Source organism: Phyllopteryx taeniolatus, chromosome 13 (genome assembly GCF_024500385.1).
Source record: "Phyllopteryx taeniolatus isolate TA_2022b chromosome 13, UOR_Ptae_1.2, whole genome shotgun sequence".
NCBI classification, from domain to species: domain Eukaryota; kingdom Metazoa; phylum Chordata; class Actinopteri; order Syngnathiformes; family Syngnathidae; genus Phyllopteryx; species Phyllopteryx taeniolatus.
Window position 1 is genome coordinate 20,319,822 of NC_084514.1, and position 25,951 is coordinate 20,345,772.

Consider the following 25,951-nt stretch of genomic DNA (forward strand, 5'->3'; position numbering starts at 1 on the left):
TCCAGAACCAATACAACAATTTGGAATGTCAGAATCAAAATCAGAATCATCTTTATTGCCAAGTATGTCCATAAAAAAACACAAGGAATTTGTCTCCGGTAGTTGGAGCCGCTCTAGTACGACAACAGACAGTCAATTAACAGAGAACACTTATGAGACATAAAGACATTGACAACAAAAAAAAAACAGTTTGTGTAATGTCTCCAAAGACGAACGAAAAACACAAAAACAATACTAGAGAGCGCGTAACCGAGGTGACCACACTGGTAGGCGCCATCTTGGAAAAAGAAAAACTGCTGGCGTAATGAGCAACAGATATCGTACAGGTCGGTCAAGGATATCAACAGCAGTTGACGACAGAAACATTGTGAGAGCTGTGAAGAAACAGCCAAAGACAACAGTCAGTGACATCACTAGTAACCTCTACAGGGCAGGGGTGAAGGTATCACAATCCACTGTTCGAAGAAGGCTTTGAGAGAAGAAATATACAGGCCATACCATAAGAGGCAAACCATTCATCAGCAAAAATAATCGGAAGGCCAGATTGGATTTTGGAAAGAAGTACAGAGATGAGCCACAAAGGTTATGGAACAAAGTTTTATGGACTGATGAGACGAAGATTAACCTCTGGCAGCTTCAAACAAAAGGTGTTCAGTCCTGAGTTGTTTAACGCATCTAGATGTAAATACCATGAAATAAAAGCTGGAATTCTGAACTTTTGTCTCATATTCATCTTTTGATCTGAAAACCCAAATGTCTTCGGTATACAACAAAAACAAAGGAATTGACCTTGCTGTTCCAATACTTTTGGAGGGGACTGGACCAACACATTCATAAAAACAGTCACAAATATATATTTTATTTTGCACATTCCTGCTCATCTAAACAGAGGGCAGATCAGCCTGTTTATCGCTCTGAGGGGGGTCTGCTCTTGCAAAGGCTTGATCAAGCCACTGATAACTTGAACTCATGGGTCTGCACTCACAGCTCACTGGTACAAGATGTGCATGGGTACAGTTATTACATGACTCAGACAGTTTGTGAATTAGACTTAAAATACATGATGGAACATGAGTGACATCGAAAGACATTAAAGGAACTAGTTAATGGTGAGAACACTGTCACTTATTCCATAGGTCTGGACTTAAAAATGGCTGCAGAAAAAAAATTAATCCTCCTAAAATTGACTCGGTAGTCATTTTAGGCTCGTGTTCTGATGAAATATGTGATTTTCAGCTAGATATTGCCCCCAGGCCCCCACCCCAGACATGTCAGCCTGACAATACCAGCAGCCGATTACATTTTCTCATTGAACTTCGATGTATTCGGTGTAATTGTTGCCTATATTGAATATTGATGTTTTTTTTTTTTTTTTAACTATACAATAATAAGTGAAAATTGTGGCTGTGTAACAAGTTGGAAGGCTTGTTTAAAAAAAAATTTTACGATTGAAGAAGATATAGCCACATACAGTGCTGTGAAAAAGTATTGGCCCCTATCCCTAAACTCTAAATTGCCCTTAGGTGTGAATGTGAGCGCGAATGGTTGTTTGGTTCAATGTGCCCTGCGATTGGCTGGCGACCAGTTCAGGGTGTACCCTGCCTCTCGCCCGAAGATAGCTGGGATAGGCTCCAGCACGCCCGCGACCCTAGTGAGGATAAAGCGGTACAGAAAAATGGATGCATGGATGTAAGATACTATTGGAGTCCACCATTAATTTTGAGCTATTAATTACTTACTATTATTGTTAAATGACTAATATAAATTTTAATTTGTAAGGGAGGACTAACAATATTTCACATATATTATAAAATACAGTAAGATAGTTGTAAATTAACCGCAAATCGTTAAGAGTGTAGTTTTTTTGTACATTCTTTCCCAAATTTGCTCTCGAACCTTTTACACTAAATACCACCTCCAAAAAAATACTGGTCGCCAAGTACCACCATCATGACATTAAAATGTATCCATCCATCCATTCTCTACCGCTTATCCGGGTCGGGTCGCGGGGGCAGTAGCTTCAGCAGGGACGCCCAGACTTCCCTCTCCCCAGCCACTTCATCCAGCTCTTCCGGGGGGATCCCGAGGCGTTCCCAGGCCAGCCGAAGGATGTAGTCTCTCCAGCGTGTCCTGGGTCGTCCCAGGGGTCTCCTCCCGTTGGGACATGCCCGGAACACCTCACCAGGGAGGCGTCCGGGAGGCATCCGAATCAGATGCCCCAGCCACCTCATCTGGCTCCTCTCAATGCGGAGGAGCAGCGGCTCTACTCTGAGATCCTCCCGGATGACCGAGCTTCTCACCCTATCTCTAAGGGAGAGCCCGGACACCCTGCGGAGGAAACTCATTTCGTCCGCTTGTATCCCGGATCTTGTTCTTTCGGTCACGACCCACAGCTCATGACCATAGGTGAGGGTAGGAACGAAGATCGACCGGTAAATTGAGAGCTTCGCCTTTCGGCTTAGCTCTTTCTTTACCACAACGGACCGATACAAAGTCCGCATCACTGCAGACGCTGCACCGATCCGTCTGTCGATCTCCCGTTCCATTCTTCCCTCACTCGTGAACAAGACCCCAAGATACTTGAATTCCTCCACTTGGGGCAGGATCTCATCCCCGACCTGGAGATGGCATGCCACCCTTTTCCGACTGAGGACCATGGTCTCAGATTTGGAGGTGCTGATTCTCATCCCAGCCGCTTCACACTCGGCTGCAAACTGCTCCAATGAGAGTTGGAGGTCACGGCTTGATGAAGGCAACAGAACCACATCTGCAAAAAGCAGAGATGCAATACTGAGGCCACCAAACCGGACCCCCTCTACGCCTCGGCTGCGCCTAGAAATTCTGTCCATAAAAGTTATGAACAGAATCGGCGACAAAGGGCAGCCTTGGCGGAGTCCAACCCACACCGGGAACGAGTCCGACTTACTGCCGGATATGCGGACCAAACTCTGACTCCGGTCGTACAGGGACCGAACAGCCCGTATCAGGAGGTTCGGTACCCCATACTCCCGAAGCACTCTCCACAGGACTCCCCGAGGGACACGGTCGAACGCCTTCTCCAAGTCCACAAAACACATGTAGACTGGTTGGGCGAACTCCCATGCACCCTCGAGGACCCTGCCGAGGGTGTAGAGCTGGTCCACTGTTCCACGGCCAGGACGAAAACCACACTGCTCCTCCTGAATCTGAGATTCGACTTCCCGACGGACCCTCCTCTCCAGCACCCCTGAATAGACCTTACCAGGGAGGCTGAGCAGTGTGATCCCCCTGTAGTTGGAACACACCCTCCGGTCCCCCTTCTTAAAAAGGGGGACCACCACCCCAGTCTGCCAATCCAGAGGCACTGTCCCCGATGTCCATGCGATGTTGCAGAGGCGTGTCAACCAGGACAGCCCCACAACATCCAGAGCCTTTAGGAACTCCGAGCGAATCTCATCCACCCCCGGGGCCCTGCCACCGAGGAGCTTTTTAACTACCTCGGTGACCTCAAACCCAGAGATAGGAGAGCCCGCCTCAGAGAACCCACACTCTGCTTCCCCATGGGAAGGCGTGTCGGTGGAATTGAGGAGGTCTTCGAAGTATTCTCCCCACCGACTCACAACGTCCCGAGTCGAGGTCAGCAGCGCCCCATCCCCACTATACACAGTGTTGGTGGTGCACTGCTTTCCTCTCCTGAGACGTCAGATGGTGGACCAGAATTTAAAATGTATTGCACGTAAAATTATACCTAAATGTTTGAAAACAAAGAGTTCAAAAAGATTCAATGAAAATGTATTGTATTTAAAAATTAAACTGTATTTAACACGTAATCCCAATGTTACATTTGCTTTGAACATTTAATTCTGTGATTCTTTTGCTTACCACAAGAGGGACCCCACGTACCATAAACCCATTGCCCTACAATAGTCTGACAAGAGTTGTTGCAAACCCTCTTCCCTGCAAATCTCACCTCGGCTGCCAGATTGGGTAGGGTCAACTCTCCAACTCAACGAAGGAATGGTTTCACCAGAAGACGATGAAGGTTTTGAAATAGCCAGCCCAGAGTCCAGACCTGAGCCTGATCGAACATCTGTAGGGTGATCTGATGAAGGCTGTGCACAGATGCCGCCCTTGCATTCTGAAAGCAAATCATGTGCCTCAACGTCTATGATTCATGCTAAAATTTGTACCATTTTAAATTGTCATATTTCATATATTTAAATTTTAACAAAAAAATTATAACTGAGATATTGCAATCATATTGTTACTCAACCCCTTTTTACAATAATTTGAATAGCTGAACAAATTACCCTTGACTTCTGATTTCAAAACTACTTTTTTTTTTGCATACATATATATATGTAATAAAAGGCAATTAAACATTTACCATTATATAATTTTAGTCATAAGAGTCCTCTGACTGAAACTACAACTACAAATGTGGCCTGAAAGACCCCTGATTTTGAGCACGCAAGGGGAATGTGCAGCGTGACACTTTGCTCTCACAATACAGTTTTACCTGAAGCACTAAACATTTATAATACGATCTGATAAAAGGCAGCTCTCGTCAAAATTCCAAGGTTGTTTAGCATACGGTATGCCAAAATAAATTTCAGACACTAATCATGTTACATTTATTTAATCTTTATTTTACAAAATTCACAACAAACCTGGGGTCTTTTATTTTTTGAGCCACCTGTTCCCACTGAGGAAGTTAGATTTCCAAAATATTCACAAAAGGAGCCAGTATATATATATATATAAACTATAAAATGACAAGGCTCAAATTTGACCTCAACAAAATGTGTACAGGAATTTGTTTGTACTGACCTTAGAATCAATTGCCTTGACTGCTCCAATGCACATCATTGAGGACATTTTGCACTTTGTTCAACTAAAAACTCACACTGGGTGGCTAATTGTCTGCCAATAATTGTGACAGAGAGTAGCACAACGGAGTATTTTGTAATCATATCTGTCTCACATTCATAATTCTGGGCTAGAATCTCAGCTCAGACCTTTCTTTGTGGGCTTCGCATGTTCTACCCGCATTTGTGGCAGTTTTCCCCAGGCACCCAAAAACCAAAGGTGTGAATGTGAACGACAATGGTTGTCCGTCTATATGTGCCTTGTGATCGGCTGGAGACCAGTCAAGGGTATACCCTGCCTCTCACCCTAAATCCGATGGGATTAGGCTACAGCACACCCGTGAGCCTGAGCGGGTCAAGTGGTTTCCTGGATTGGATAGCATTGTCCGAACGAGCCTTCAGTATTTGATAACTCAATGACATTCATTATGGACTATTTGGGTGGCATTACAGAAATGAAGGTTAACCATCAGCAGCGGCTGTACGAACAAGAAACAATTCAAAAGCTGATCAGGGTCCAATGGCATCTTAAGGAGAGGACGTTTGCTCATCTTGTGACTGGCTGTGTGGCACAGAAGGGAGGTTCTGCTGGGATGTTGGAGGACCCACGGAAGGAGGTGCAAGGCCATTGGGTGGAGGAGGCCGCATCGGTGGACCATAAGAAAGCAGGTGAGTAGGTGGAGGTCCACCGTGAGGGTACCGAGGAGGTAACATCATCCCTGGCCGAGGAGCCCACACTGGAGAGGGCAAAAAAGGTGGAGAGCGTCAGCCTCACATACTATGTTGGTAATTATGATAGTCCGAGAGGAATATGAAGACTCACTGGGCATCATGGGAGGTCCTCCGGGACCTCTGGGAGGGAAGAAATCAGGCGGTCCATAGGGTGCTCGTCGAGGAAATGGGCCATCTACGGGGCCCATTGGAGGTGGCGCCACGCCCGTTCTCAGAGCCGATTCAGGGGGAGTCCTTCGATCACCAGGACCGGGCTTATTAAAAAAAAAACAAAAAGTAAACATTACAAAGCTGGCCTAGTTTAAATGCACACATATTGCCATGCAGTATATGGGTCACGTTCATAATAATCATAATCAATCATGATAAAGACAATAATTCTAATTTAGCATTTTTTAAATACTACCTTGGTTTTATATGGGTAAATTTCTCCCATCCTGAAACAGCCACACTTAAAGTCCCAGTTTCAAAACGTTTTGGATGATTTAAAATTCTAAGCTTTCATAGTAAAAGTCATTACTTATTAACAGAGCAAATGGTAGCGGCTCACGGAAATACACGCCTTCCGTAACGGTAAAGACAAACAGCTTCATAAAAATTGTGCGAGTTGCACAATTTACGTGTTGCCCTTCAAACTCTGTGGATACAAGTGCATAAATGATCCCCACGACTCAAACCCATTATATTCGTCTTTACGCAATCGTAATAAAAGTAAAAACATACCCTACACAAAACATACATACACAAATTCAAATCTCAGAAGTACCACCATTTATTTATTTATTTTTGCGGCGTCTGCTATTGAGCTCACAGACTCTTCTGGTGTACTACAACATCATGAGTCTCGCTCCAGTGGCATTAATGGTGAAAACACATTGAGTGACAAAAACACACCTCTGAAGCTCTGAAGACACTAGGATGCATTTGTGTTAGTTTTTAATGGGGGGAAAAAGGCATATTAAGCAAGAAGAGAAAAAGCCTATGTATCAAAAATTGTAATTAGGATCATCAGAAGACATGTTGCATGTCATGAAACTTCATTTGGGACACAAAACGTAAAGACATTTTGGCATTTAGTTTGAAAAATATTGTAGTTTTTTTTTCTTATAATGTTAACTGCCAATAACCCAAATACTCCTACCAATAAAATTCACTGATTTTCAAAAGGAAATTCAGTGGGGTATACGTCTTTACCGTTATTGATCAAATTATATGAAAATGAGCCACATACACACAAACAAACCTCTCTACGAGCCTGCTCAGGCCCTAGGCTGTTTTCTCTGTGTGCACCATCTGGAATAACAAAGACAAGCACACAACATGAACCCCCTGGGAGAGAAGCCCAGGTCTAGTAAAATGAAACAAGGAATGTTGACCTGTTGTGTCTCCAGGGTGGATGAGTCCCAAGGGCCCGGAATTAAGACCCCTTGGATGGGGAAAAGGAGGACCTGGAGGACCACCAGGTCTCCTGTAGACTGGACCTCCTGGTTCAGGAAATGTATAGCCTGAGGGAGAGCAATGAAAATGAACGAAGAATACAGACCCTTTCCAAAAATTTTTAAAGTTTATTTCCATAATTCCATTCAACTTCCATAGATTATAGATTCAGGGCCCACAATTTAAACAATTTCAAGTATTTGTTTATTTTTACATAATTTGGGCTTCCAGCTCATAAAACCCACAAATACTGGCCTCGCCTGTGTGGCGTTTGCATGTTCTCCCTGTGCCTGCGTGGGTTTTCTCCAGGTACTCCAGTTTCCACCCACATGCCAAAAACATGCATGCTAGGTTGACTGAAGACTCTAAATTGCTCGTAGGTGTGAATTTGAGTGCGTATGGTTGTTTGTTTAAATGTGCCCTGCGATTGGCTGGCGACCAGTTCAGGGTGTACCCTGCCTCTTGCCTGCAGACAATAGGATAGGCTCCAGCACGCCCGCGACCCTTGTGAGGATAAGCGGAAAATGGATGGATGGCTTACAGCAAACGAAAGCCCAAATTCACCAACTCTAGAAACTACATTATTAAACAAATCAAGAAACAATGAAAATGATTTTTAATGTATTAATTTGGCTGAACTTAGCCCTCTGAAAAGTATTTTGTCCAGTGTAGCTATATAATCTTAGTAAATTTGTGAGTAAATTGAGACAAGATCATCACTATTCCAAGTATATCGTCACTGCTCAGCGGAGACCTCCCACGTGAAAATCCCCCCCACCCCCACCAATCTATACTATTTTTTTACAAATTATTGATCAACCTCAAGTGTTGAGAATGGCTTTTTCTCTTTGACGATGCAATGTTAACTGCTAAACAAAACATGGTATTTTGGTTTCCTGAAAAGTGATGGTTTTCGAGAAGCAGAGATTTCGCCCGACGCCAGTGACATACCCGTGAGCTTTTTCTAATGGAAAATAGACTTGCGTACATACTGTATTTGAGTTATGTTGCCATTGTAGGAAATGAACTTTGTTGTATGGATAACGTGATAATTTAAATATATTTTTAACATTTTCAATAGGTTTGTTGCCCCCAGGATTTCAGATAACATACAAAACATTCTGATCTTTTCTAATAGATACACACCCTGAGGGGGGAATGGTCCAGGGGGTCCCCTGCGATCTCTTTCCCATGAAGGAGAGATAGAGCCGCTGTCTGAATGTGGACCTCCACTCCGCTCTAGCTCCCCTTGAGCAGTAGGGGGCTCTACTGGACCACGAGTTACTGGAGAAACAACCATGCAGAACATGGCGCGTGAAAGGATTGAGGAAAAGGGGACACGATTATATGTTGAGTGGAAGGAGGAAGAAGCTGGAAAATGTTTCAATAATAAATATCAGACAATCCAAAATAAGGAATAATCTTTTAAATTTAAAAAAAAGTTTGCAAACCATGCTTACAGCTTCAGCAGCTAATCCTGCTTTAAACTTGCATGTAAATATTGCAGATTATAGTTTCTTAAAAGCTTAAGAACTCAAAGGTCTTTAATGACAAATAAACCTCACACTTTTTATACTGAACTCACTGCACATAACACAGACAAATACCAACGACTAGAGCTGTGCGATACGGACACAATTTTATATCCCAACACAATATTTTTCCTTAAAATTACTGGAAATAATAACTATTTCAGATTTTTTTTCTCCATTTCTAAAATACATACTTTATACAGACTACACAATTACAGTAAATCAATCAAAAAATTTATAAAAATAAAATAAAACAAATATATAAAGTTTTGTAAGAGATGTTGAAGTCTTGCATATATGCATGCCTTTGCCCATCCATGCATATATGCAGGAGACGTCAACTGCCATAGCACCACTTGGGGCTGATGAAACACTTGAAACTTGGGCCTCAGCCGCTGGTGTGCAGCTGCTCTTTGACCTAAAACAACTGGGCAGTTTCCAGTCTAGCATATGGAAAACAACAACCAACGTGGATTTGGCATTTGCCAACATCAATGCACCCTCACCAGAGCAAACCATCCTTGATCGTTTCCCCAAGTCTCAGCATAGACCATCACTTATTACCCCGGCCAACCCAATTAGGCTTGTACCAAGCAGACGGTGAAAAGGTCAAATTTCCCTAAGGCCAAGTGGAACAGTTTTACACACTTAGTTGACACCAGCATCCGTCAACTACCGGACCAAAGTTCTGTTACCCTGGAGACGTCTTACAAATCCATCTCCACCGCTTTAGTCAACGCAGCGATGAGAACTATGCTGCACGGCTTCCGTCGTCAGTTTATCCCCCACCTGGGATGTACAATATTCTACTCAGCTTGTCTGAGCCGGCAGTCCATACCAAAGATCTGGCAGAGAGCAACTGTGGTTGCTTTGCTAAAACCAAGGAAGCCTATTGATGACCCTAGAACCTACCACCCTATTTCACTACTTTGCATCCCATACAAGATCCTGGAACATCTTTTTCTGGCTAGACTCGATCCAGTGGTAGATCCCCAGCTAACCGAAGACCAGCTGGCTTCAGTCGGGGACACTTTACCACCCACGAAGTAGTGAAGCTGACCAGTGCGATCGAAGACAGCTTTGAAAAGAGGAATAAGGCTGGAGTGATCCTGGTTGACCTCATCGTTGCCTACGACACTGTGTGGCACCAAGGTCTAGTACTCAAGCTTCTTCAGAAGATCCCCTCGCACATGGTATGATTACACACTAACATATTGGAAAACCGGACCTTTGTGCTGAAGACCAGCGACTGACGATGCAGCCGCCCTCGCCACCTAAAAAATGGAATGCCACAGGGATCATGCCTCTCGCCTATGCTCTTTCATATTTACATCAGTGACATGCCAAAAACCAAATCCTGCCAGTACACTTTTGCTGATGACCTTGCATTCCTCTAATCTCACAAAACCTGGCGCAAATTGAAGGAAACAGCTGATATAGCTCTGATATCGGAATACTTAATAATAAGAAGATGGAGACTTAAACGAAGTCTGGCCAAGACCACTGTTACACCTTTCCACTTGAACAACGGAGAATCCAACCACCAACTACTTGTCTGCCTCAAAGGGACTCCACTTCCGAATAATCTATTCCCCACATACCTGGGAGTGAAGCTCAATCGGCATCTTACAAATAAACATCATGCCGAAGCTCTCTGTGCCAAACTTTCAGTACGAAACAACCTGTTGAGATGCATGGCCGTATCATCCTGGAGTGATAGCTAACTCAATCGTCTTCGCACTGGTGTGGGCCATTTCAAAGCCAACGTGTACCGCTGGGGCCTTATCGAAGATTTGTAATGTTATGATTCAATTGACACTGTCAGAGGTTTTAATTGCTGATTACTGTAGTTGCACCATTGTAGTTTGCAGTGGTGTACAACTGTACTGCGTCATGACTGCGATGTCCATTTTGTGACTCAAAATATTCATACAGTTCATACAGCTTTTAGCATGATGCAGCCTTTAGTACAAAAATTACTACAAAATACACCTACATCAATAAACATTGTTAAATGAATACCTCTCTTTCAATAAAAAAATATTCACAATTATCTTTGTAAAGGCAGAATATTTGGTATAGCTCTTGTATTGGATATTGTCATATTGTTGTGACTGGTGGTTGTATTTGGGGACACACACCTCTTGGTGACAGTCTGGTTAAAGGCCCTTCAAGAAGCGTGGGAGGCGAGAGTGAAGCTCGGTTTTCAGGCGCAGGTCGACCCAATGGAGATGGACCATATGGCAATCTTTCAGCTGGAGGAGTAGAATACCTTGGTGAGTTCCAAGACATCTAGGGCTAGTATTTATAATACAGGTTTCAAATACGTTGTACTACAGTACTTTGTGTGGGTGTACTGTGTATGTTTATGCTAACCTCGGAACGGTAAAGGCCTAGCCAGGCTGTCTAAGGCAAATGGATCTTTGTCGAGGGCATCCAACTTAAACTGAGTGTCTGTAAGCCTGTAAACATACAAAATTCAAGTGTTCAATGTTTTTTATGTTGATGCATACATTATAAAAACACTGAAGCCAAATTGAACAAAATGAAAATATCTGCGTGTTCTGAGAACTCCAAAAAAATGTGACCGAGAGGAAGTGTGGTACGGTTGCTGGGGTTCATTGGTGATGCGTACTTCTGCCTGAGGAGGGCGTTCTCTCTCTTGATGTCTGATAGCGCTCTGTCTGCTGCCCGGGCTGCAAGCTGCATGACAAAGAAATCAGAGACATTTGGGACTTAACGTAGATGTAGAATCATGTTAAATCGTGAGATTATGATTATGACCACAGAACAGTCTATGGTGAGTTACGTACATGAATATATTTGTGGTAAACAGTAACAACTAAGGGTACAACTATTCGTATCACGATTCGTGGTTCCTGTTCGATTCAATCGACTGATTACCATTTAAAATCGATATATTTCCGTTCGGAAGGCCAACTTGCCGAGCACAGATTGATCCGGTTAGATAGTAGGAATATAAATTCATACATCGATATGCAAAAGGAATCATGACACCACGAATAACAACCACACCAAAAGCAACAGGTAGTTTTTGACCAAATGAAATGGACAGATGCACCATGCTTTTTGTGCAGATGCTGGAATACAAACCCAATTATTGTGAGCCTTCTTCTCATGAGCTGATATCTGGGTCTGATACGACTGCTTGGTTTTCTCCAGCTCCTCCTCCATCTCCCCCGCACGAAGCCTAAAGAGACAAAGGCGTGTTTGAAGGAAACCCCCACATATAGTTTACTACGTTTCAATGTACTCTGCAGTAGTTCATACTTGTAGTTGTGGAGTTCCTCCATTGCCAAGGCAATGTTTTTGTCTGCTTTATTCAATTTGTCTTCTTTCTGCAGACGCTCCTTTTCCTCCACTGTCAGCAACCTGCCACAATAAAAATAGTCAATCAAAAGAATATTTTTAAATTACAAGTATCAATACCTGTGTAGTTTGAGCTCATTCTCTTGGTACATTTCAGTCATAATCTGGAGTTTTTGTTGCAGTCGCTGGACCTGAGCAGTATTAAAGTGAGGCAAATTAATACATAATGTTACAAATGGCACACATTTGGGTTGAGGTGAGCTACCTGTTCAGAGTAGTGCTCAGTGTCAGCTTGCATAGATAATTGCTCATTCTCCAACTCCTTAATGCTCACTACAAGAAAATACACACATAGTGGCATCATTATTGTCTCGCGTGTTGTTGATCCGTACTTCTGCGGCGACTTAATAAAGCCCCACGGCCCACATTCATTCCCAAATTCATGACACTGGCCCTTTCTGTTTCTGCAAAATTGCTACACCAGAGCAACCCAAAATTAACTACAACACAATAAACATGAGGTCAGGCCATTGGATTGTATTCTGACTGCTTCGGTCTACAGCAGGATGAAAAGGCAACCATGACAACACAGCATGCCCAGGCGTAAAAAATATTCACATTTTAATTCCCATGATTCGCTCTTTCGTCTACTTTTAGTCCACTGAATGAATACTATGTTCTAGTTCAAACAGAAGGGGTCATTTGCTCCTTTATTGGATTTAAAGAGCAGATATGAAAGCACATAGGTATTTGATTTTAAATTCATGGTAAATTAAAAAAAAAGAAGATAAAACATTGGCTGCATTTAAAGGAGACATTAAGGACAATTATTTTTTTTAACTGCGTTTTGGTTGTATACAAATAGTTCTCTCTGGAGTGCCTGCACACCCACAAAAAGTGAAATTAAACAAAATCCGTTAGCTGCCTATTTAAAAAAAATCTGATTTTGGTGGCTTGTGATGTAGAAGAACAGCAATTTATATAATAACGCCCCCACAGTTTCTCCGCCCATGACTTGGCAGCTAAGCTGTCTCCTTTAATGAAAAATGTATTCCTCATTTATGTTCATTTTTACAGTGATACCTGGCTGCACAAAAGAAACTGTTAATGCATAAACTTTAAAAAAAAAAAATGTAAAAAATCCATCCATCAATCCATTTTCTTTACCGCTTATCCTCACTAGGGTCGCGGGTTGCTGGAGCCTATCCCAGCTATCTTCGGGCGGGAGGTGGGGTACAACCTGAACCGGTCGCCAGCCAATCGCAGGGCACATAGAAACAAACAACCATTCGCACTCACATTCACACTTACGGGCAATTTAGAGTCTTCGATCAACCTCCCACGCATTTTTTTGGGTTGTGGGAGGAAACCGGAGTGCCCGGAGAAAACCCACCCGGGCATGGGGAGAACATGCAAACTCCACACAGGCAGGGCCGGGATTTGAACCCCGGTCCCCAGAACTGTGAGGCAGATGTGCTAACCAGTCGTCCACCACGACCGGACATAGATAAATAAAAACAATCAACAAATCTTTTTTAGATTTGTACTCACCTTCTAGGTCCTCTTTAGCTTTTACTTCATCATTAAGTTTGGCAAACACTCTGTCCTTGTCTTCATCAACTGATTTGAGGTCTGCATTTAGCTACACGCACACACAAATAATAACACATTAGTGCTACATGAAAGGTTTATTCTTAATTAGTTAAATCATAAGCTTCAACCATCTACATATAAATTGTCCTCATTACACCTCTGTGCAATTACAGTAATATATAGCCTTGTGTATAAAATACCTAAAACTAGTGATACTTGTGTACAAGTACAAATATCTTAGAACACAACACCTTGTAGAAAATTACTTCGATACAAATGACATTTGTACTTAAGTATCAAAAGTAATTTTCGGATATGAAATGTACATAAATATTAAAAGTACAAGTAGTAAAAAAAAGTGAGTGGTTATAATTGTGATTGTTTTTTTTTTTTTCAATTACTTTTATAATCTTTTTAAGTTCACTTCATGAGCAAAGTTAGCCTGGCCATCATGCAACGCTGGCGTCTGCAGGCAAAAATCCGGAAAGGGCGACAGACAGGAGACGCACACTAATAGCATGTAAAGACTTCCTGATTACCTGTGCCTTATTTTCATAACTTCCCGCTCTACTAATGTATCCCTACCACATCAGTGCAGGCAGGACTATTCTTACGCTTTGTGCTCTGCGGTTAGGCGATTACATCAATAAAACATTTATTTTGATTTTATTTTGAAGTAACGGGTAACGAAGATGGTTAGGGGAAATATATCAGATTAAAGTATATTTAGGAAATGTAGCAGAGTAAAAGTGAAAAGTTCCAGAAAGTAAAGTACAGGTACGTGAAAATTCTACTTACAGTTAAGTACGGTAACAAAGTAGTTGCACTCTGTTTTATTATAAAAAGGATGATATAATATGTGCTTTAGCCCAGTTTTTTTTTTTTTACCTTAGCAGCATAAATAAGTTTTTGGACTTTCTGGAGATGGACTTCTGAACCGGTTACATCCATTTTTCCATTCCTCTCTGCTCTCCCTGTAGCCTCTTGGATGTGTCGCCCCCATCTCCCTCTAAATCGGCATCCCAAGCTTTCATCCCCAGCAGCCGATCGGTGAGGGACTGAAAGTTTGGTTCATAGAATTTGGAGATAAAGCCAGTACTGTATTATATCAGTTATTGGTCAAGGCCTATAAAGTCCATGCAGTCATACCATTATACGTTCATCCTTGTTGGCCACATCCTGCACCATTCCACTGTGGGCCATTTCATACCTCCTCATCTCCTCCTCCAGCTCACTCACTCGCTCTGCCCATCCCTCCATCTGTTGTCTTAACTGGAGAAGAAACAGACAAAAAACTGGATGATTGATAGGAAACTGACCAACAGAAAGACAGAAAAGCATAGTCAGTAGTAGAGAAGGAAAGGGAACATTGTGATATCTGCCAGAATCTCTACCTTACCTTAGCTAGCTTTCCGGCGTAGAATTCATGGTTTAATTAACACTTTGTATATTGTCTTACCTGTGTGTTGCTCTCCTTGAGCAGAGTGTTTTCTTCTGCAGATGTTTCCAGATTCCTCTGTAGTCTGTCAGTGTTCATATTGTACACTTTAATGGTTGTTTGAGCCTAGTGAAGGAAAAGGATGTACAGAGTCGACACATGAAACACAAAAAGGACAATGTAGGGGCAGGAGTCCGAGCAGAAAACTGTTGCAGAACACCACATATAGCACACATATTGTTGACTGCTGCCATTAAAATTTCTTGTTGGGAAAATTCTTCTTGGATAATCCAAGTTCAACCTCATAGCAATTTAGTCAAGTGAAAATTAAAAAAAAACATGTCTGACAACTCCACTAAGATTTTGGTCTACCTATGATGACATAATCTAACTCTCAAAAAGTAGCACTGTATAACAAAGGCAAATGCAAAGAAATAAACTGGTTTTATAGAGTGTAATTAATGTATGTACGACAGATTGTGTGTGTTGCCTTTAAGGAGCATGGCCTAGCAGAGTCAGCCCATTATTTCAGTGTGAGCCTTTGATCCTTTCGAGACTTCTTGCTCTGTATTTCTGTTGGTCTGTTCCATTCAATAAACGGCTGACAGTGCATGTGTGCAACAATGGCCCTCCTTGCCCATATGCAAGGGCATTGCAGTACCTTAATTACGCCATTTTTTTCCAATTTATTCAAGTCGCGCCGTATCTGAAGCTCGCTCCTAACTAAAAGTTTGGCTCGCAACAACGCAGAAAAAAAGGTTTTGCTCGTAACTTGAACAATTCAGGTAAATTAGGGCACTCACAAGTCATGGTACCACTGTTTTTATGTATAACCTTTTAGTATCTCCCTGTTGGCATTGTTGTGTGAAGTCATTATTACATATTGGTGAGTGCTGACAAGAATCCTTTATGTGAATACTAGGATGAAGGTCACCTGTTGTTCTTGTGATTGGAGCTCCTTGGTTTCTTCCTCCTTTGCTTCCATGCTCTGCTCAAGGAGTGTGAGCTTAAAGTAATTAAAATATGATAGAATCAAATAACAGCTTCCCTTCACCATCATTCTTGATCAGCTGCTCAGGGGAACGAGTGTTGTATGATCTTACCTTATTTTCCTGTTCTATTCGGTGTGCTCTATGCTGATCCAACTGATCCTTCAATTCTTGTAGATTTTCTTCCAGTTGAGTTTTAGCCAGGTCTAACTGTTGGGCTCTGACCTGGATGAGCCAGAAAACATGCAATTAGTTATGTAGAAGATTAACAAACATTTGCATTAAATGGTCTTTTGCACACCTTACAAGAACTGCCTTACCTCCAGATCTCTCGTCTTATGGGTTTCAGCTGAGGCGCCGCGGTCACTTAGTAAGTTTTCCAGCTCATCGTACTAAAAATAAAACAAGACAAAAATATCCATCAAGGAACCACTTTTGAGGTTAATTGTGAATAATACAAAATTCAAGGATTACAGGTAAAAATCAAACTGCAGCAGGAGTACGAACCTCTTGTTGACATTTACTGAGAGTTTCCAGGACCTCACACTTCTCTTCAAGCAGTTGTGCAACCTGCTCAGCCATCCACCATTCTTTACCTGGAAAAAGGAAAATCAAGGTATTTGGGAGTTAGAATTTGTGTTGTTTGAATTTGTAAGCAGTATGGTTTATTTTATATTTCTGTCGAATTATATAGGAAATTAGAGCACTGGGAATGATAGAATAGTTTTGCAATAATCAAAGATTTGTATCATGATGCAGGAGTATAATTTCAAAAAAGTGGAAACTTACGTCGATACATTCTGCTTTTGACCTGTGTTAAAATAGGGAAACATGAACAGAACAGAATTTGACATTACAAGAATTGTTTAATGAATAAAACAGCCAATCAAATGTGTATTTTGAGCGTGAACCTAATTAATAATAAAATAAATAAAAACTGGAACAATACAACAATCTATTACACAGCAAGTTAAACTTGTGTGTGCATGTGCTGTGTACTCACAGAACTGTAACATCTGCAACTGAACAATAACACCATCACCAGCCCCAACAGACTGGAGAAGATAATTGGTTCCCATGGGATTCCATAGAGGTCAGGCCCAGGCCTGATGTCATCAGGTAGTGATGACACAACCTGGAACGTGTGGTCAAAAATTCAGTTCAATGTAAATTAGCAAAGTGTTTGTCACTTTTCAGCATGTATGCCAAATACAGCCAAACGATATCCCGAGAATGCAAAGGTCTTTTCAGGTCCAGCCAGGTCTTGAACAAAGCTTTCTTATTCATTTGCGGAATATATGTACCTGGCATTTTGAGCACATACACTACTCACAAAAAGTTAGGGAAAGTCAAAGTTTGGGTGAAATTTCAGGATGCACCGCTACAGAAGAACTAAATTTGACCTTTTCTAAACCATTGAATGCACATGTCCAACTGCTCAGTGCATCAGTACCTTTTGCACGGCGAATACATTTCCAGGTTCAATTGGAATTGGTTTCAAAACAGTCATGACATCATGACACCAAAACGGCACCGAACTACTGACCAACAGTTTGTTCTCATGTGCAAGTGGCCTCTGAGATCAGTGTCATCAGCGGGTTGCTGAAGAGACTGAAGTGTCACAGAAAGCCAGACAAGTAATAAACGGTAATAAAAATGAAAGGAAAAAAATGTGATTGTGAATTTGGCTATGCAATTTGGCTATGACATTGCATTCAAAAGTTTAGAGAAGGTCAAATAAATTGATTGATTGAAGTTCACTTTTTAACTTTATAGTGCATTTTAGGTTCATCCTGAAAGTTCAACCAAAAGCCAAACATCGATAACGTTTTGAGAGTGTTTTATGCCTTGTACTGTATTTATTGACAACAAATTACACTTTCAAATGCACTGAACTAGTTAAATTAATAAAACCTCAGTTTTAACCTGTAGTTATATTTATTAAACCGCAAATATACAATCTGACAATAACCAGTGTCTCCTCAACGACCTTCATAAAGAAGAAACCCATCCTGTGTATACGTTTGTTTGCACGCTTAAATTCCAAATGTACTAATTTAACTCTTTTTTCTCTTTAAACTAAATTCTATTGTCATTTTGTAGTGGAACTAACATATAAAGATTGATTGTGGCACTTCGATAGCGTTGCCCAGTTGATCAACCACTTAAAATCGATTACTTTAATAACTCAGCAGTCTAAACTAGCTGCCACGTCTTTGACGTCTTAAATCACATTTCTCACGGCACTATTCAAGCCCACAATATCAATTGACAGCAGGAGTTACATGACACACATGGAGTGAACGAAGGAACATTCAAACGTGAACTATAACTAAAGGGCATGTTAGACGACAAGCACTCGTCAGCGGTGACGCTAGCAGGACATGCTAACGAAGCCTGCCACAAAACGTACATCCTTGACTTTCTCCACTGCGACACCATAATAAGTCTCCACCGTCGACTGATAGGCCGTCGCTCTGCTGCCTAAACGGTCACTTGCCGCGTGTTCCGCCATTCCGGATTCCGCTCATTTGGTTACCATCTTGAAAACACGAACCACTAAAAGTGTCATTCGAGGTAGCCAACATCCTATCCACAGCACTAACCCTGGACTAAACCAACTTTTCCTTTCGCAGGGGGGGGAGGTGGGGATATCGAAACGCGTTGCCATTGTCACACATGGAACTGCCCCGCACTGATATCAACTCACGAATTCAAGTTAGCGTTAGTAAAATTGCAACATCCAATTCATTTCATCTGCTCAAACAAACCGCATTCGCTCACTTTCTAAACAAACGTTTGCCTACCCTACTTCTAGAAACTGTTGACGCGCAACGTCACCAATTGTAGAATGCCACACTGGCACATCGGAGCGCTTCCAGTTGGCAGCAAGTGAAACAGGTGTCGTTTCCCCGCAGTATTCAAACTACGGCGAATTCCATATGCGTAGCCATAAATCGAGCTGATACAGTGAATAAATAGCACGCGAACATAAGGAATGAGGATCACCTGATTTTTAGGCTGTAAACAAACTTGCAATTGCTAGAGTGGAAACAACTCACCGGAAGAGTTTTACTGTCGTCCATGTCACAATAGCTCCTCTTAACATTTAGAATAATTGTGACAGTCACGTGATGTGCATGTCGGCCTCAAGTGTTAAGTGAAGTTGCTCGCGCGGGACGTCGGTAATGTTGACAAGAGACAAACGGAACGAGTGGGAGGGAGTTTAAGAATCAATTGCGTGCTCAGTTTCTTAAAGCAGCACAGGCTCCACCGTGGAGCAGGAGAATGGTGAGGTTTTGGGCCTACAGCCAGGAGAATCACAGGGGGTCGAGCCGTTTGAATCGAATCCATAACTGGCACCTGCTGTGTCAGCCATCTGAGGAAGTCCTTCGTTGCATGAGTCGGAGAGGATAACTGTTCTGGAATGCGACGGATAACATCTATCTGCGCCATTATGCCTGGAGGAAAAAAAAAAAAAAAAAAAGAAGATGACGTTTGAGAATCTTTTGGGAGCTGATGATGAATATATACTGCAGTGCAGTTGATACAAGACTACTGGATTTGTTTTCGATTAAGAAGACTATTCGATTGAGTGTAGAACGGTACAGTATACACACACTCCTTTACCGTTGATTGTGTGTGACAGGAGGGGGTTCCAGCCATACCTTCCAGTAACTCTGATGGTACGGTCTGACTGTGAGACACCTTAGCGACTTTCTCCGCCAAGGACATTTCTTCGCATCCTCCTTCCTTGTTTTCTTCTCTCTGTGGGCCTCCATCCTTCCGTTTCCCCACCATCACCCCCGCTGTCTCTTGATCTTTGCAACTTGGCCCAGCTGTAGGGAACACACGGTTACATCAATGCAGATTAAGAGTTGACTGAAATGAAGCAACAGAACGTAATGAAAGTAGCATTTCTAACAGCAGTGATTATCTCCAAACCTTGAGTGTTTGCTCTATTGATGTCTGATTTTCTGGTGTTGGACGTGTCTCTTGCTCTTTTCAGCAGTATTTCTAGTTTCTGAATTGCAATAATGGATCTGGTCTTGTCTTTGTCATCTTCTAGTGCATCAGAGAGTCCCATGCTGTGGTCGTGCAGAAGTGTTTCTATCTCCAACAATATTGATTGATCACGATCAACATATTCAGTAAAAACATCTGGATGGCCAAGAATGTAATCCAAAAGTTTTAATTTCTTTTCCCCTAATAGCTCAGCCAAAATAGTTGTCTCTTCTACGCCCATGTGGTCTTGCAGAGTCTTGTAGTTGTTGAGGAGGGGCTTTGCTTGGTGGGGCTTTGTTGTGTTCCAAAGGACAAAAGTGGATTGGGCATTCTGTGTCAGGGATTGAGATGGTGGCTGCAAGTTTGTTTGCAAGTCTTTATCATTATTTGTTGTGGAGTCCAGCTCTTGTTCGGGAGTCTGAAGGGATTGTGGCTTTGACATCTCAGTCGATTGTCCAGCAAATCCTGAGGGAGATTCCGTCAACTCTTTTATTTTATTGATTGGCCTTTGGCCTGATGAAATGACTTTTTTAAAAAGGTCAAATATTCCACCACTTCCTGTTGTGACTTTACGTTTTTCATCAAACTCTGTCATCTGTAAATTGTTTCTGGATTCACTTTCGCATCCATCACACATAAGTGTTTCTCCATTAGTCTCAACTGAATACAGACGCTGAAAGATCTTATGAGGAACCCCGTCACCGTTCTCATCTAAATGTGGCACATTTTCCGTAACCTCAGTTTTGCCCGTCTGATCCAACGTCAAACCAGTAAACTCATGCTCAATGCCCTCGAAGACGATCTTTGGGTTTTCTTGTGTGCCGTCTGCTAGGAGAACGTCTTTTAGTGGTGACGCATCATACAGAAAGTTGGATCCATCCTCAAAACTGTGTTCTACTCTTTCTGTTATGATTTCATTTGGATCAATTTGAGTACAAAGTTCATCCAAACATTCAAGACTCTCAAGTCCCTCTTTAACATTCCTCTGATCCACAAAGTGACTAACCTTCTGCATGTCTTCACTTACCTTAAGGTCCCTATTAAACTCTTGCGTTTCCTCTTTGCGTTTCGACTTTCTTACCCCTCCTTTTCTCTTCTCTCCAACTTCATTCTGGTTAATTCCTTTGTTTAAATCTTCCTGGTTCCCGCTTTCAAACTCATTTGATTCTTCAAAGTCACCTGCCTCCTCCTGCTTCTTCATTTTGATCTCCTCCATTTTGTCCTTCCCCTGTAAGTCTTCTCCTGACTCAACATCCACTTCATACTTCTCCACCTCTTGCTGCTCCTTGTCATTGAAATCTTCTTGGATCTTCTTTTTTAACCTTTCTATTGACTCAACATCCACTTCATACTTCTCTAACTTTTCCAGTTCCTCCAGCTCCCTGTCTTTGAACTTTTCTTTCCCCTTGTCCTCGAACTCTTCTCCTGACTCGCCACTCACGTCATACTTTTTCTCCTCTAATTTTCCCACCTCTTCCTGCCTGTCTTTGAACTCTTCTAGTTTCTCCTCCTTTAACTCCTCCACTACTTCTTGCATCTTCTCTACTAAAGCATCCACCACCTCACGCCTTTCCCTTCTTTCAAACCCTTCCTGCTTCTCATCTTCAAAGTCATTTACCTCCCCCTTCTGTGTAAAATCCCCCTGTTTTCCATGCTTGTCATCAATCTCTATATTTTTCAGCGTATCCCTCTCTTTAAACGTGTCCCACTTCAAATAGTCTAATTCAAATAACGTTTTCTGCATCTCCTCTACTGACTCTCCATCTACTTCATGGTTCTTCTCATCCAACATTTCCACCTCCTCTTGCTTCTCCCCTTCTTTAAATTCTTCCTGCTTCTCATCTTCAAACTCCTCAATTTCCTCCTCCTGCATTAGCTCAGTAACGCCGTCCTTCTTCATGTCTCTTAACTCCACATCCTCCTGCTTACTTTTCTCTATAAACTCTCCCTGCTTCTTATAATGTAACTGCTCTATTTCTGTTAAGTCTTCTGGTGTCTTGACTTTTAGCTCTTCCGAGGGCTCCAGCTTTTCCTTGGATATAAACTCCTCTTCCTTTTTCCTTTGTCTCTTGACTGTCTCCTCCCACTTCTCTATCAACACTCGAGAGTCTTCCTGTCCTTCTATCTTCTTTATTTCGTTCTGTTGCTCTTCCTCGCCTATTTCTTCATGTTCCTCATCTTTAGATTCTTTATCTTCTCTTTCAGGTCCAAGTGAAGACAAAAAGCTACTTTCTTTCAAAAAGTTTATCACAGATATGACTGTCCCTTGGAGGTAAGGGGGCTCCATGTTTTTTGTATCTTGACTGGGTGTGCTCCCACGAGAGAAAAGCTTTTCTTTATCCTCTTCTGATACATTTTCATGTGTTATTTCAGCATCTCTCTTTTCAAAGAAGTCTGAACCAGATTCGTAATTAACATTCCAGTTCTCTTGTATCACCCCTTCTTTAACCTCTTCCTGAGTCTTCTCTTGTAATTTATTCTCTAATACCACCGCTGTATCCTCTTGATGATCTTCTACATCGTGCTGCTCATCTATATCTTCACCTTTCTCTTTGTTGTGTACTTCCTCCTGTTTGTCATCTTCCTCTGATTCTTTTACTTCAGTTTCAGACCCCAGAGAAGACCCACTTTCTTGCACTTGACTCTGTTCTGCAGACTCATCCAACTTCATTTCTTTAGCCGGCTTTTCACCTTTACATTCCTCATCAGCAGAAACATATTCACACAATGTGTTAGCTATGTCCATGTTTTCAACCTGATTTGTAAACTCTGCATCATCACTGCTTTCTATCTGATCTTTTTTGAAATCCTCAATCTCACTCACCAACTGCCCCACTGACCTGGATTCCATGTATGTGAAACTTGGCATTGAGGTGACATCATTCTTACTTGCTAAAATGTCAACATTGTTTTCTCCTTCCTTACCATTTAGAACAGGGTAGATGTCCACTCTCTGGTTTTGAGGAGGGTTGTTGTTTTGATCAACCTGAGATGTGTCAGCTAACTGGCTATCAGCAGATGTAGCTCTAATGTTGTCAGAATCAACAGGTCCTTGCACAATGTCGCCAGACTCCGTGTCTGATTTAGTATTGTCAGCTTCATTCTCTTTTCTAAAGGCTAAAATGTCCTTGATCCCAAAATCAAACCAAGAACTGGATGCTGTGTGTTTCTCCTCCTTCTCCCCTTCTGCTCTACTAACTTGTATTGTGTTTCCAGTGTCCTGGTCATTCAGGCCAAATCCCAGTGTTCTTGACATTCCATTTCCGAGCCAACCCAATGTCCCCATTTCGTTAACCTCCTTCTCTTGTATTTGTTGTGTTTCTAAGTCTAGATTCAGCTTCCTGCTCTTGAAGTTCTCTGCTGATGCTGTTTTCATGTCCATTTCTCGTTCATCATCATACTCCTTTTCTGCAGAAGACGCTGCTTTTTCATCCCCCCCAAAGCCAAGCCATCCAGTCATGGCTGAAGTAAAAGACTCAGTTTTTCTGTCATGCTGTTGACGGTTTTCATTGTCTTTGGAAGAATCTGATTTTCCTTCATTTCCTAACCCCAGCCATCCTGTCACTGCAGACATGAGCGAATCTTCTCCCTGCATCAATTGCTTCTTTCCTTCAACTGAATTGTCAGGTTCTTCCTGTTTTCCTACATCTAACCACCGTGCCACTGAAGAACTGAGCCAGGAAGAGGCGGGAGACCCACCTTTTTCCTTCAGTTCGACAGCAGTTTCTGGAGATTCCTGCTTAGTCTTGGCAGCACCATTGTCCTGATATTCAACCTCCTCTCCTGCTGTACTATCAGATTCTGAGGAGGTATCTTTAGATGTTGAAGGATTTTCAGATTTTGTCTCAGTGTAATCTCTTGTTTGACTTGTTTCAGACGTCTCAGGTGGGCTTTTCAGATCAGAGTCATTATCATCATCAGTGTCCAAATGACTGGAGTCAATGGGGTAGCCAAAGTAATCCATACACAGAAAATCGGACTCCTTAATGAAAAGACAATATGCAATTTAGACAGCAAAGCAACACATTTCTTATTTAACACAGCTAATGTTCTAAATGTATTATGACAACATAACGAAAGTATATACCTGCGTTTCAACTATTATCTCCTTAGTTGCAAATTTTTGCTCCTCTTTTACAGCTTCCTTTGGAAAATAGCCAAATTGTTTGTTCATCTGAAATCAGAATATAACAGTGTGGTTCAATCATCCAGCTTGAAGTAGAAAGCAGAGCAAATATGCACATCAATTTATTTAAATGTTTCAGAAAATCTTCACATTTAGTAAAACGAAGGTTTAAGGTTTTCAGTGTAAGATACGATAACATCCATGGGTGACAAAAAGAAATGAATTAGATGAGAAACGGTAGGTTTCTGCATACAAATATTTTCGAAGTGTGGTACACGTGCTCTCGAAAGAATACGCAAAAAGAATCACAGGTGGCTCTGTGGTTATGTTACGAACTATATATACATCAAATTTGGTTTTATTTGGAGACTGGAGAGAGGAAGGGGAATGTAGTAAAGTTCTTAGCAATGAATGCATGCAACCATGGCATCTCAAACACCATCTTACAACCAAACACACAGCAAACAGTCCACTCTTCAGTCCTATTGTACACCCATAGCCAAAGCACAGTAAGCGCCATATTGTTTTCTTGTTCCAATATTTAAGAGGAGTGTTAATGTCCAAACTCTGCATCGTGTTAGGGTGGCTTATTTTTTTTCTAATTCAGTAAAGTATTTTTTAAATGTATAGTACATTTGACATTTAATCTTTAAAAACTTTTTGTTATTAAAGTTTTTTTATTACCTAACTTTTCTTGTGCAATACATTTTACTTGAATCTTTAATTGCATTTTTAACAAAATGTTCCTATTTAACTGCAGTGTTGATGTTCAAACTATGCATAATGTTAAATTACATTAATATCATACATACTTTTAGGACTAAAAGTGTAATTGTGTTAATGTTTTAATTTTGGTTGTGATGGTAGTACGTGGAGAGCTAAGTTTTTTTTTTTTAGGAGGTACTTTGTGTAAATGTTAAAGAACCTAAAGCTTAGGATGGGATCTTTGTATCAGAAAATATATAATATTGCTGGATTTGGAACCAATCTCTAACTTTACTTGAATTTATTGAATCTTCAACCTTGACTATTATTAATCCAATACTTTTACAGCACTCATTTCAGACATTTATTTGTATTCTAAAATGATTGTGTGAAACAAACAAAAAACGCCACAGAAACCAAAGGTATCATAAATGCAAACCGTTGTCTCATCTTACTTACATCTACCTCATGTCATATCAACTTTTAATCAAGCGACGGTTCGTATTTTGTTATATTGTTCCTTATCCTACGTGATGATGAATAGACGTACACTGCCAGCCCAAAGGTGGCTCCTCTTTCCAGTCAGTTTGTGGTGAACAAATATGGTTTCTCCTTGTCGGAAACTCAGGAAACGACAATCCTTTCCATGGTGATCCCTGCTTGCCTGCACCCTGCTCATTAGGCCTACACACATACAATACAGAAGGATATAATGCATACACAGAAAACACAATGAATAACACAGTGAGCCTTTAAAATACAGTACAGTACAGTGGTCAAAAATGTTTTGTACACGTTTTAGTCCTTAGTATTAAAACATTTAGAATGTTAGTTGCTCTCTTACTTACTTTCACACTCTGCATCGCCACAGATTTTGAAGTCAGACAGTAATCCACGACTCAGTTGTGGCAAAAGCACAAAAAACATGCTTGTACTCCATAACACAATAACAGCACGTGAACGAGGCATTCTTGATGTTTGCACCAGAATAGAACGAGCAATGATCAACCAGTTGAGCTTGGCATGTGGACATTTGTCTCTGAGCTGAAGCTCTGCTGAACACTCAATGGCGAATAAGAGTCACGATAAGATATAAACGCGCCACAGGATAATCATTAACGTTGCAACGAAAATATAACTACATCTCAGGTGTGTTTGTTTCGTTGTCATGCGTTCAATTACAGTAAAAAAACGACTATTAATTTTAAAAAAATCTA

The 25,951-nt window shown here is 41.5% G+C and overlaps 1 protein-coding gene across 1 annotated transcript; it reads right to left on the reverse strand.

The window, feature by feature from the left end:
* Positions 1 to 4,607: 4,607 nt before the first annotated feature.
* mia2 (MIA SH3 domain ER export factor 2) lies at positions 4,608 to 25,848 on the reverse strand. The gene is given in 29 exon segments (XM_061793745.1): positions 4,608 to 5,584; positions 5,671 to 5,833; positions 6,823 to 6,872; positions 6,956 to 7,084; positions 8,163 to 8,300; positions 10,690 to 10,803; positions 10,925 to 11,010; positions 11,184 to 11,251; positions 11,663 to 11,759; positions 11,840 to 11,941; positions 11,999 to 12,069; positions 12,144 to 12,211; positions 13,430 to 13,520; positions 14,360 to 14,451; positions 14,454 to 14,529; positions 14,621 to 14,743; positions 14,931 to 15,035; positions 15,844 to 15,915; positions 16,013 to 16,123; positions 16,219 to 16,290; positions 16,406 to 16,494; positions 16,688 to 16,709; positions 16,902 to 17,033; positions 19,262 to 19,359; positions 19,567 to 19,737; positions 19,844 to 23,885; positions 23,991 to 24,077; positions 25,285 to 25,418; positions 25,583 to 25,848. Coding segments are annotated over 29 exon segments (6,933 nt in total). The 5' UTR covers positions 25,704 to 25,848; the 3' UTR covers positions 4,608 to 5,375.
* Positions 25,849 to 25,951: the final 103 nt, after the last annotated feature.